A 12,580-nucleotide genomic window follows, 5' to 3' on the forward strand; every position below is an offset into this window, starting at 1 on the left:
AGCTCACTTATTTCAGCTAATAAAACCTGCAACTTTCAGTTTTATTACTTCACCAAAACACTCAACAAAAGAGTCGATAAAAGACACAAAGTTCAGCAAGACTGCACTGAATTATATTAAAATCATCAGAACTGAAATATGAGTCATTCTACAGCTCCATTTTATTTCATTTCATTATTTTATTATTCTGAATTTGATGCCTTTGTTGTATTTTCTAATATTTCGGTTGTAAATAGGGTTCTCTTGCAATGAACTCTGAGTTTAAGAAAACTTTAAATTTGCGAATTTATAAATAAATCACTTTTACAAATATACAACACTTTAGGACCAAAATGTTCAAAATTTGTCTAGCCTGTGTCAAGAAAAACAGTGAAAGTTTTAGGTCTGCATTGAGGTCATCTGGCTCTGTGTGTGTGTGTGTGTGTGTGTGTGTGTGTGTGTGTGTGTGTGTCTACGTGAAAATTAACAAACAGTAGGAGATGTGTGTGGAAGCTCTTTCTCTCTCGCACTGGAACAGGGTGTAACTCAGAGACCACACGCTGACCAAACGTTACAGCTCTCACACACACACACACACACACACACACACACACAGATTTTTACTGCTCACTGTAAACACTGTGTGATAATCACACACACACACACACACACACACACACACACACACACAGTGTCTCTATCATAATCCTATATATAATAAACCTGTCTGACTTTCACCTGTGTGTGTGTGTGTGTGTGTGTGTGTGTGTGTGTGTGAGAGAGAGAGTGAGTGTGTGTGTGTGTGTGTGTGTCTCTGCCTGGCCCCCGCGGGACAGGAGCTGTAGGTAAAGTGCAGTGGTTTGAGTGTGTGTGTGTGTGTGTGTGTGTGTGTGTGTGTGTGTGTCTCTACCTGGCCCCCGCGGGACAGGAGCTGTAGGTAAAGTGCAGTGGTTTGAGTGTGTGTATGTGTGTGTGTGTGTGTGTGTGTGTCTCTACCTGGCCCCCGCGGGACAGGAGCTGTAGGTAAAGCGCAGTGGTTTGAGTGTGTATGTGTGTGTGTGAGTGTGTGTGTGTGTGTGTGTGTGTGTGTGTGTGTCTCTACCTGGCCCCCGCGGGACAGGAGCTGTAGGTAAAGTGCAGTGGTTTGAGTGTGTGTGTGTGTGTGTGTGTGTGTGTGTGTGTGTGTCTCTACCTGGCCCCCGCGGGACAGGAGCTGTAGGTAAAGTGCAGTGGTTTGAGTGTGTGCTCCAGCAGTGTGTGTGTGTGTGTGTGTGTGTGTGTGTGTGTATGTGTGTGTGTGTGTGTGTGTGTCTCTACCTGGCCCCCGTGGGACAGGAGCTGTAGGTAAAGTGCAGTGGTTTGAGTGTGTGCTCCAGCAGTGTGTGTGTGTGTGTGTGTGTGTGTGTGTGTGTGTGTGTGTGTGTGTGTGTGTCTCTACCTGGCCCCCGCGGGACAGGAGCTGTAGGTAAAGTGCAGTGGTTTGAGTGTGTGCTCCAGCAGTGTGTGTGTGTGTGTGTGTGTGTGTGTGTGTGTGTGTGTGTCTCTACCTGGCCCCCGTGGGACAGGAGCTGTAGGTAAAGTGCAGTGGTTTGAGTGTGTGTGTGTGTGTGTGTGTGTGTGTGTGTGTCTCTACCTGGCCCCCGCGGGACAGGAGCTGTAGGTAAAGTGCAGTGGTTTGAGTGTGTGTGTGTGTGTGTGTGTGTGTGTGTGTCTCTACCTGGCCCCCGCGGGACAGGAGCTGTAGGTAAAGTGCAGTGGTTTGAGTGTGTGCTCCAGCAGTGTGTGTGCCAGGGGAAGTGAGGGGGCGTCGCTGTAATCCAGACTGGATGGTAACTTGTGATTGGCCAGCACGTACAGAGTCCTGTAGTATCCTGCAGAGAGAAGACGAGCAGGGAGAAGTGAGTGAAGTGAGGAAGCTCGTCAGGTACGCGGCGTGGAGTAAAGCGGCGTTAAAGCGTGGAGTAAAGCGGGACGGCGCGCGCTACCTTTCTGAACCATATAGTGCAAAACCTGCTCGGTGAGCGCGGCGGCTGCGGCGGCGTCCTGCAGAGGGGGCAGGTAGGTCCTCTCCGCGCAAAACACCTCCAACATGCGCATGGGGACGGCCACGTTTACACCGTCGTCTTCACACAGCTGCAGGAGTCTGCCACACACACACACACACACACACACATATATATATATATATTATATAAACACATGATGGAGACAATCTCATCAGCTCACACAGCTCCAGAGTCTGGAGTTCGATCCTGAGCTCAGGACACTGTCTCTGTGGGTTCCCTCTGGGAATTCCGGTTTCCTCCAACCTCCCAAAAATACGGCAGTAAGTGGATTGCCCCTAGGTGTGAAAGTGTGTGTGTGTGTGTGTGTGTGTGTGTGTGTGTGTGTGTGTGTGCATGGTGCTCTGAGATGGACTGCCTCCCATCCAGGGAGTATTCCTAACTCACAGCCAGCATTCCCGGGATAGGCTTCGGATCCGCCGCCAGCCTGACCGGGATAAAGCGCTAACTGATGATGGATGAATGAATGAATGAATGAATGAATCCATCTATTCTCTGTACCGCTTATCGTACACAGGATCAGGGGGAGCAACAAGGTGGGGGAAAACCTTGGACGGGGTATCAACCCATCGGGTATCAACAATCACACACACACACACTCACAAACAATCACACACACACACTTACACACACACACTATGGACAATTTGGAAATGCCAATTTCCAATGCAACAACGCATGTCTTTGGACTGAGGGAGGAAACCCCGGGGGGAGGAAACCCTCTGAAGCACGAGGAGAACTTGCACGGGATTCAAACCCCCAGCCCTGGAGGTGCGAGGCAACAGTGCTAACAACTAAACCACCGTGCCTTCGGTCTAATGACTGTTTCAGGGAAACTTTTGGGAAAATTAGACTGCTGAACCAGTTTGTTTGTTTTTTATATTTAATTGTAGACATGGTAATAGTAGCTCAGTAGTTCAAATCCTGTGACTACTCTCTTGTCCCTCGAGCTCTTTACATGGTCCCCAGTTCTGTGTTTTCTAAAAAAGAACCCCTCGGTTGTAGAGCTCTACAAGGAACACACTTCGTTTGGTGGAAGCAGAGAGCCATCAACAAGCTTTTCATGACCGCACACTGAACATCTGTCTGTCTGTCTGTCTGTCTGTCATTCAAGTTCCTGGGCACCACCATCTCTCAGGACCTGAAGTGGGACATTCACATTGACTCCATTGTGAAAAAGGCCCAGCAGAGGTTGTTCTTCCTTCGTCAGCTAAAAAAGTTCAACCTGCCTCCGGTGCAGACGACACAGTTTTACTCAGCTGTTATTGAGTCGGTTCTGTGCTCCTCTATAACTGTCTGGTTTGGGTCAGCTAACAAATCAGATATAAGAAGACTGCAACGGACAGCAGAAAGGATCACTGGTGTGCACCTGCCCAACCTTCAGGACTTGTACAACTCCAGAGTGAAGGAACAGGCAGCTAACATCATCAAAGACCCCTCTCACCCCACCCACAACCTGTTTGCACTCCTCCCTTCAGGCAGACGTTACAGATCTCTGTGCACTAGAACATCTAGGCATAAAAACAGTTTTTTCCTCTATGCCATCTCCAGCTTCAACAGCTAACACAGGAATCATTACCTGTGTTCTGTAATTCATCCTCCATCTCTAATTACTGCCTCTTTCTCAAGTATTATGTTAACACATATGCATATCTCTTTATTTATACAGCTGTATATAGAGTAAATAATGCACAAACCTGTACAGAAATCTTCTCTTCCGGATTCATACACATTATTATTTTTTTATTGTTAAGTCTTACTATCTAAATGTTTTCTGTTCTCATGTCAGATATGCATGCATGTATGTACCAAGAGCACCTTAAAAAACCACAACAAATTCCTTGTGTGTCTGCGCACACACTTGGCGAATAAAGCTAATTCTGATACCAAAACAGTGTGTGTGTGAAAGTTTTGGCACCTGCAGCAGTGTCCGAGAAGCCTCTTAATCTGGAACATGCACGTGCTTCTCTCAGGTCCAGCCAGCAGCTTCACAAACTGAGCGTGGTGCTTGACTACACTCTGACACAGCCAGATCTGCAACAGGAAACACACACCGAGCGTCAACGCCGGAGTAATCGCTATCACTCTAATCCAGCGGGATTTTTTTAATCTTATATCTGAAATCATCTTTATGTTTACTCTAGACTTAATATAACAAGACGTGAATGCAGTTTGAAAATGTCTGAAAGCTTAAAACTACAGCTTTATCTCTGACTGTTACAAAGCGCTGACACTGGAGACTCCTTCCATAAATTTTAACTAAACATCTCCTTACAGAAAACTTCACCGTATCAACGATTATATGCTTTTTTTTTTTCCTTTTTAAATAACAACCCGTTTATTATTAATCTTGGTTTATGCAGCGCGTCCTCCATCCGAGACCCTGTGAACGAGCTGTTACTATAGAAACGGTAAAGTACGTTTTGAACGAGTGTGATAAAATAAACCCTGTGAGAGCTGATGTTATGGAAAATTAATCAACACCTTCTGATGACCGTCAGTCATCTTTCCTTCTGTGTGTGTTTCATATCATACTGTAACACGTACTGTTTACTGTGTAGAGCTTCGGAAAGGTGCTTTATGAACTGAAGTAATGCATTTCAAAGCGGCAGATCAGAGACAGAGACAGAGTGTGTGTGTGTGTGTGTGTGTGTGTGTGTGTGTGTGTGTTCTCACCAGCCGGTGTGTGTCCTCGCTGTGGCGGTAGAAGAAGAGCAGGCGGCGGATGAGCAGACTGAGCGGAGCAGCATCCGGGAGCGTGGATCCAGAGGAACACTGACTCTCACACACGCAGCGGTCGAAATGACTTCGCTGAATGCCATGCTACACACACACACACACACACACACACACACACAGGAAGAAAGAAAAAGGTATTAATAAAAAGTTCACATCTACATCTGTCCGAAATACTGACACACACCAGCGCTCTGCCCTCATCCCGGTTTGTTGTTGTTTACAGCTGGGTTGTCATGGTAACTTGTTTCCCCACTCATCACAGTGACTTCCTATTTTATTTCCCACCCTACTCTCGTCCCCGTACCCTACACCCACGATTCTCTGGAAATTTTCATTTTATTGTGTCATAGTGATCATCTTGAATTTAAGGATAGATAGTAAACAGTTCTGTGTGCGGAAAATTCAAGGAAAAAAAAAAAAACGCACTATGGCTCTAATAAAATACCAAAAATATTATCATGCACATAGAGAAAGAAAGAAAGAAAGAAGGAAAGAATGTGTCTGATGTTTGAATAGTTGTTAATTAACGTTTTTTTTTCTTTCTACCCTAAAAAATATCAACGTCACACGTCGCCCCACGTTGAGCGCCAAAATCTAAAGCTAAAACATTTTGGTTTCAGTAGATTTTTGCCATCATTAAGCTGCAATGAAAACAATTTCAGTTCGACGTTATAACAATTCCATTAACTAAATGCCTCAAAGATGTATTTTTTAAAAGCCTCCATCTTGTCCTGTCATTTTAATTTTATATAATTTTATTTCTTACAACACGGCATTATAGTGATGTTCAAATGTGCGATATTTTATCATTTTATATAATTTTATTTCTTTTATTATTCCTAAGGTGTATACATAGTAATAGTTTTAACTTTTCTTTCTTCCTTCCTTCGTTTTATCTGTCTGTGAGCTGCTGTGATAAGTGAATTTCCCCACTGTGGGATCAATAAACTTTATCTTATCTTATCACACGACACGATCACATCGTCAACAGTTTATCTGCAGCCCGCAACAATCCCTGGAGTCATTATTCAGCCGATTTTTCCTAAGCTGCTGTTACTTTTCTGATTTGCAGGATAAGTAAAACAGAAAGATAACTTTAGGTAACATTAGACTAATTCACAAAGATGTTTAAAATCACGTCTCTGGTTTTCTGCTTTACAGAACGAGCGATACGATCATCTGTCACGGAGTAGCGCTGAGTACGTGTCGGTCACAGCTGATATCTGATGCATCGTCCATCTCTCAGTCCTACTACACAGTTTAAAAGATTAAATACAACTGGATGAGGCAAGTGTGTGTGATTTATATACACTATATCATATGGCCAAAAGTTTGTGCACCCCATCCATCGCACCTATATGTGCTTATTGAGCATCTCAGCCCAGATTTATTCCCCCTTTGCTGTTATAATAAGCTCCACTCTTCTGGGAAGCTTTCCACTAGATGTTGGAGCGTGGCTGTGGGGATTTGTGATCATTCAGCTACAAGAGCATTAGTGAGATCAGGCGCTGATGTTGGTGAGGAGGTCTGGGGTTCAGTCGGTGTTCCAGTTCATCCCAAAGGTGTTCAGTGGGGTTGAGGTCAGGGCTCTGTGCAGGACACTCGAGTTCTTCCACTCCAACCTTCACACACCATGTCTTCATGGAGCTCGCTTTGTGCACAGGGACACGTTGAGCCTCTTAGTTCCAGTGAAGGGAAATTGTAATGCTACAGAGACATTCTAGACAATTCTGTGCTTCCAGCTTTGTAGGAACAGTTTGGGGAAGAACCACATATGGGTGTGATGGTCAGGTGACACCTCATGTACATCCGTAAGATTTAAAAGCAACCTTCACTAGTTGACATGTCAGGTTTCCGTTTCAAACTCTAAAATGACATTATAGACAATTGTGTAATTCCAACAGGAAGAAGCACATGTCTGTGTGATGGTCAGGGGTGCACAAACTTTTCGCCATATAGTGTATATTAGCCTCATAGTCCGTAGTCCAGTGCAGAACTAAAGAAGCTGAACGTCCACGTACTTGTCGTTTTCTCTCCTGGAAGCCTCGTATGTAAGACTGGATGATTATTGCGTTTTTCAGCCTTTTCCTTTCATCCTGTACGAAAAGAAAAAGACATCAGCATGATCACGTCCACGGCACACGGCTCAGGTCATGAACACTACGGCACACAAACCTCTCGCTTGCGTCGTTCCTCCTGAGTCCGGTGAAGAAGAGACGCTTTTTCCTCCTACAAAAATAAAACGCAATTCTAAAAATAATTTATACAAGAGTGAAAACAGCAACTGCTGCTCAGGAGGAAGTGACGGAAGAGGAACGGCAGCGCACCTTTTTACTCGCCCCTCCAAGGGACACTTTAGGCGTCCGCTTGAAATCTCCCTCGAAGCTGAACATGGCTACACTTTTCCCATCGAGCTGCAGCGTCGAAAATGACCTGTGCACGAAGAAACGACGGATAAACGACGGATAAACGACAAATAAACGACAGAAAAACAACAGAGAAACAACAGAGAAACAACAGATAAAAGATTGATAAACTGCTCAAACGCTGAACCGTCCGTATATACAGTTCACACACACACACTCGGGTTACTCAACAGTACATACTGTGCATGGAGTAGAGATTAAATCACTTCGGGGTGTACTGCTCTAGAAAAATAATCAACATCAGGATGGTGTGATGTGGCGGAGTTTCTGCTACCACGCTGGAGTTTATTATTTTCCAACAACACGACCTCCTGAAGTGTTTTATTCCTCTTACACCACAGCAACTGACCAGAGTTTGTTTGTTTGTTTATAATTTAACGGCATGCCAGTTACCACAACTATTTCCACACCAAGAAACAGGTTAAAATGTAGCAAAAAAATAAATTAATTAAATTAAATTTACAAACGTTTTTTTTAAGTTTATCTTTGATAAAAAATCTAAAACTAAATCTAACCTCATTTCACTAAAAATCTTTTCATATGAATCAACTGAATTAAAAAGAGGCCTAGAGGAGTTTAAAATCCATAATAGCCATGTTTATTTATTTAAAGAACGACACGTTGTACTTTTTATCCGTTTATAGTTACATTTGTCATAATGCTGCTTGTTATGTTACTGAGAAACTGCAAGGCGTAAACTCAAAGCTTTAACTCTGACTGTTACAAAACCGCTGACACTGGAGACTCCTTCCATGACTGTTAAATAAACGTCTCCTTACAGAAAACTTCGCCGTATCAACGTTACACGTTTTTAACTGGTTCACGTGGCGTGTCCAACGTACAAAAGAGCCGTTACTATAGAAACGATGACGTATACACCAGTGCTGTGATGTCTACAAGCGCAAAGAGAGCTCAATAACTGAGTCAAATTCCTCTTACACACACACACACACACGAGTCTGAGTGACTCGTCTAAGACTCTGGACTTGGACTTGTGTTAAAAATGTCAGTTACATCACTATGTGTTTATAACATAATTCATACCATCTTAAAATGGCTGAATGCTGAATTCTGGATTCTGATTGGTCAGAAGGTGTTGATTAATTTTCTTTAACAGCAGCTCTGACAGTAGCGCAGGTTTATATTAACACAATCGTTCTGATACATTATCGTTTCTATAGTAACAGCTCACAGTTCACAGGGACGTGTACGGCGGACGCTCCACCTAAACAGACTTAAAAAAAAAAAAAAAACGTCTCTAATCACTGATATGAGTCTCGAGTATCAAGCGTTTTGTAACAAGAGGAGTTTACGCTTTACGGTTTCTCGCTAACAAGCTGTGTTTTTCTTAGTCTTATAATAATAATAATAATAATAATAATAAAATTTTATTTTATATACTGTGCCTTTAAAAAGGCCTTTCAAGGTGCTTTATATAGGAAAAGGGACGTGTGAGGCAGACGCTCCACGTAAACGGATTAAAAAAAAAAAAACGTGTCTAATCACTGATATAATTAAGAGATGTAACATTTATGGAGCATTTATGGAAAGAGTCTCAAGCGTTTTGTAACAACAGGAGTTTACGCTTTACGGTTTCTCACTAACAAGCTGTGTTTTTTTTTTTCTTATAATAATAATAATAACAATAATAATACAATTTTATTTTATATAGCGCCTGTAAAAAGGCCTTTCAAGGTGCTTTACATTGGAAAAGAAAATAAAAACAGAAGTACGTGACATAAAACAAAGTATATAATAAGCATGTATCAGAAACAGTTCATAATAAAATACAATTCAATTCAATAAAAACAAATAATAGTAATAATATAGTAATAATATTTTTTTTAAAAAGAAATCATCAGGTAAATGCATTTCTAAAGAAATAAGAAATAAGCTTTGAGAGAAGATGTAAATACACTAAGAGTCTGGGTTTCTCTCAGATCAGATGGTAGCGAGTTCCAGAGATCTGGAGCGTAAGAAGAAAACGAACTATCACTCATAATATATAAACGAGTCTGAGGGACAGATAAACGACGCGGATTTGGAGGAGCGGAGATCACGTTCTGGGGTTTAATGGGTTAAAAGCTAAACACTGAGGAGCCAAAGCCTGCAAAGCCGCGTACGTGAGCAGGAAGATTTTAAAACCAACACGAAACCTGACAGAGAGCCGGCGCAAGGATTAACATCAGGAGAGAGAGAAAAGAGGAGCTGGTGAGGGAAAGACTGTTTACTGCTGCTATAACACGTAAGTAATAACAGGAACTAGCTTGTAATTAAATGTAAAGCTAAACGGATAAAAAGTACATTGTGTTTTATTAATTAAATAAATACTGTGATCTTTGATAAGAGGTGTAAGAGGAATAAACCCCTCCGTGTCGCGCTGTTAGTGGAAAATAATCAACGTCAGGATGGTAACGGAGCCTCCGCTTCCTCACAGCGTCCCGTCTGTGATTATTTTCCTACGAGAGCGTGACACGGAGGCGTTTATTCCTTACACAGGGCATGACTCAGGGTTAGAAAAAGATCTCCGAGGTTTAGTTTCTCTATTTTTAAACTCTTATAGTCATGTTATCTCTGTGCCAAGGTTACATTATCAACCATGTCATGTTACATGCTCACATCCAGCCTGATGGATGTTATATTTTAAACAGAAAAGATATTAAACACTAATGCTGGTGCTTGTATTATTCCAGATGTTATGAAATACTTTTTTTAAAAAAAAAAAATTTTAAAAAAGATATTTATGGACAAACAGAGAGAAGCTTAGCTTGGTAGAAAACACTACCTAAATAAAAGATTTTAAAAAATAATAATAATAATCAATTACTGAAATTGTTGTACAATAAAGCTGGATAAATTAGATATTGGATATCAGAGCTTAATCAGGATAAATTACAGAAAATAAACAGAACAAGAAACTAAAAATGGATCTAAACTACATGGTTATAGCCAATGCCAGCTACAGGCTGCATCCCAATCAGCGCCATGTTGAACGCGAAGTGCACTAGATAGGGCGCAAAGTGCCCTTAAGTGTCGTACCCTAAGTAGTGCACTTGTGCAGGATCGAAACACGGTTTTCTAGGTTAGCTAACAAGCTAGATAGCTAATGACTCAGCGTCATGAGCACTACAACATCACTTATTCGCCCCACTTATTTGGTTTATGGTGATAGAAAATATTCCGCCATTTTCTCGCCAAAAAAAAAAAATGAAATGTATACATTAGCAATAGCAAGCCGCCATTTTAATTCGTAAAGGAGCTAATTAGCTTAGCCAGCGCTACCGCATTCGCACACTGACTTCCACTTCGGTGATTTCTGCCCAGATTGTTAACATGTTCACGCTGTAACTAATACAATCATTTACCTGTTTTACTGAATGAGCATTCAGTTCAGCGACAGAGAGAAAAACAAATCAGAGAAAGCGAAACAAAAACTGTGCCGCTTTTTCCCCTTTTCCCAGCTGGGAGCTTCCAGAAACACAACAGAGCCGTTGTCCCGCCCACCCGACAAAATACTCACACGCGATTGGACGGATTTGGAGCTCATGAAATTCTATTGGCTGAAATGCTTTGAGTGATTCGTAAAGTGTCAAAAGCACTTCCGGCATTAACTTTTAGGTCATGTAGCGTGAGTGTGTGTGTGTGTGTGTGTGTGTGTGTGTGATGGCTTTAACCTGTATTCATAAACACACACACACACACACACACACACACGGTCATTTAAAGAAACTTTAGTAATAAATTGTTTATCTTCTTATTTGTTATTTATTTACTCAATGATAACAACAACTACTACTACTACTACTAATAATAATAATAATAATACTTTTTGTGTTCAATGTTTTATTGCGAAAATACTGTATATAAATACAAAAAAATATATATATTTTATATATTTTTAAAATCAACAACAACAACAATAACAACAACAACTACTACTACTACTACTACTACTACTAATAATAATAATAATAATAATAATTTTTGTATTCAGTGTTTTATTATGAATGAATGAATACTGTAAATAAATAAAAGAAATTAAAATATTTTTTTAAAATAATTATTTCTGATTGCTTATTATTTACTCAACTACAACAACAATAACAACAAAAACAACATCAATAATAATAAACACTGTTGCCTCACACCTCCAGGGTTTGGGGTTCGAGTCCCACCTCTGCTCTGTGTGTGTGGAGTTTGCGTGTTCTTCTTGTGCTTCAGGGGGTTTCCTCCTGGTACTCCGGTTTCCTCTCCAGTCCAAAGACATGCGCTGTAGGCTGACTGGCATTTCCAAAATAGTCTGCAATGTGTGTGTGTGTGAGTGTGTGTGTGTGTGTGTGTGTGCCCTGCGATGGGTCGGCACTCGAGTTCCCTGGAATAGGCTCCTCGCAACCCTGTGTAGGATAAACGATATGGAAGATGGAAAGATGGATAATAATAATAATAATAAGAAGAAGAAGAAGAAGGGTTTTTAATTAAAAGTTTTGGTGGTTTCCTAAATGATCAATGAAAGGTGACCTAGAGGTTAAGTGACTTATCAATAATAAATATGTATAAAATTGTGTTTATGTCTTCAAAGCTGTTACTATTCTACTCAGAAAACTAATAATAATAATAATAATAATAATAATAATTATAATCATCATCATCATCATCATCTTCATTGTCATCATCATCATAATCATCATCATCATAAGTGTTTTTACAACATTTAATACTTCAGAATAAAATATAAACACAAATTTATATATATATATATATATGTACATATTTCTAATAATACACATTCGCCTATTGCTTATTTTTCCATTAGTAATAGCAGCAGTAGTAATTTTCTGAGTAGAATAGTTCTCTTAACAGGTTTGGAGACTTAAAGCACATGTATGTGACAAAACCTCTAATCCACCTTTCACTGATCATTTAAGAAACCATCTTAAACAATCCATCATCTTAACTGTGCCGATTTGTCAGTGTGACTTAATTAGAAACCTTTAAAACCTTTTCTACTTAGAAACCTTTCTGAAAGGAAAACACGTTGTTGTAGGGTTCTGCATAGAACCTTTACAGGTTCCCCAGAGGAACAACTGAAGATCCTTAAGGAGCTCAGAGTGCAGAGGGAAAGCCACTGCTGAAGTCTGTCTTCACTCCCTCTGCTCCGGAGGTGCTGATCCGTCCAGTACGTGTGTAAGTAAGGAATAAAACACTCCGTGTTGTGCCTTTAAAGGAAAATAATCAACAGTGAAGTGGTGTGATGGAGTAGATAATAATCGTTTTAGATCATAATCATTTTATAATCACTGTTAGCACCATGATGTTGATTATTTGCCTATAACCGCACATCCAAGCTGTTTTATTCCTCTTCTTCCACAGCAG

The 12,580-nt window shown here is 40.9% G+C and overlaps 1 protein-coding gene across 1 annotated transcript in view; it reads right to left on the reverse strand.

Annotated features, from left to right (window-relative positions):
* Positions 1–10,730, reverse strand: part of ube3c (ubiquitin protein ligase E3C) — a 52,148-nt gene extending 41,418 nt beyond the window's left edge. The window contains exons 1-8 of the mRNA XM_034304061.2: positions 10,573–10,730; positions 7,109–7,214; positions 6,957–7,010; positions 6,803–6,877; positions 4,719–4,865; positions 3,961–4,076; positions 1,965–2,122; positions 1,697–1,850 (exon numbers count right to left, since the gene is read on the reverse strand). Of these exons, the coding sequence (XP_034159952.1) occupies positions 1,697–1,850; positions 1,965–2,122; positions 3,961–4,076; positions 4,719–4,865; positions 6,803–6,877; positions 6,957–7,010; positions 7,109–7,174 (770 nt within the window). The 5' untranslated portion in view covers positions 7,175–7,214; positions 10,573–10,730. The remainder of the gene's footprint in view (positions 1–1,696; positions 1,851–1,964; positions 2,123–3,960; positions 4,077–4,718; positions 4,866–6,802; positions 6,878–6,956; positions 7,011–7,108; positions 7,215–10,572) is intronic.
* Between the last annotated feature and the right edge of the window lie 1,850 nt (positions 10,731–12,580).

Source organism: Pangasianodon hypophthalmus, chromosome 4 (assembly GCF_027358585.1).
Source record: "Pangasianodon hypophthalmus isolate fPanHyp1 chromosome 4, fPanHyp1.pri, whole genome shotgun sequence".
Taxonomy (NCBI): domain Eukaryota; kingdom Metazoa; phylum Chordata; class Actinopteri; order Siluriformes; family Pangasiidae; genus Pangasianodon; species Pangasianodon hypophthalmus.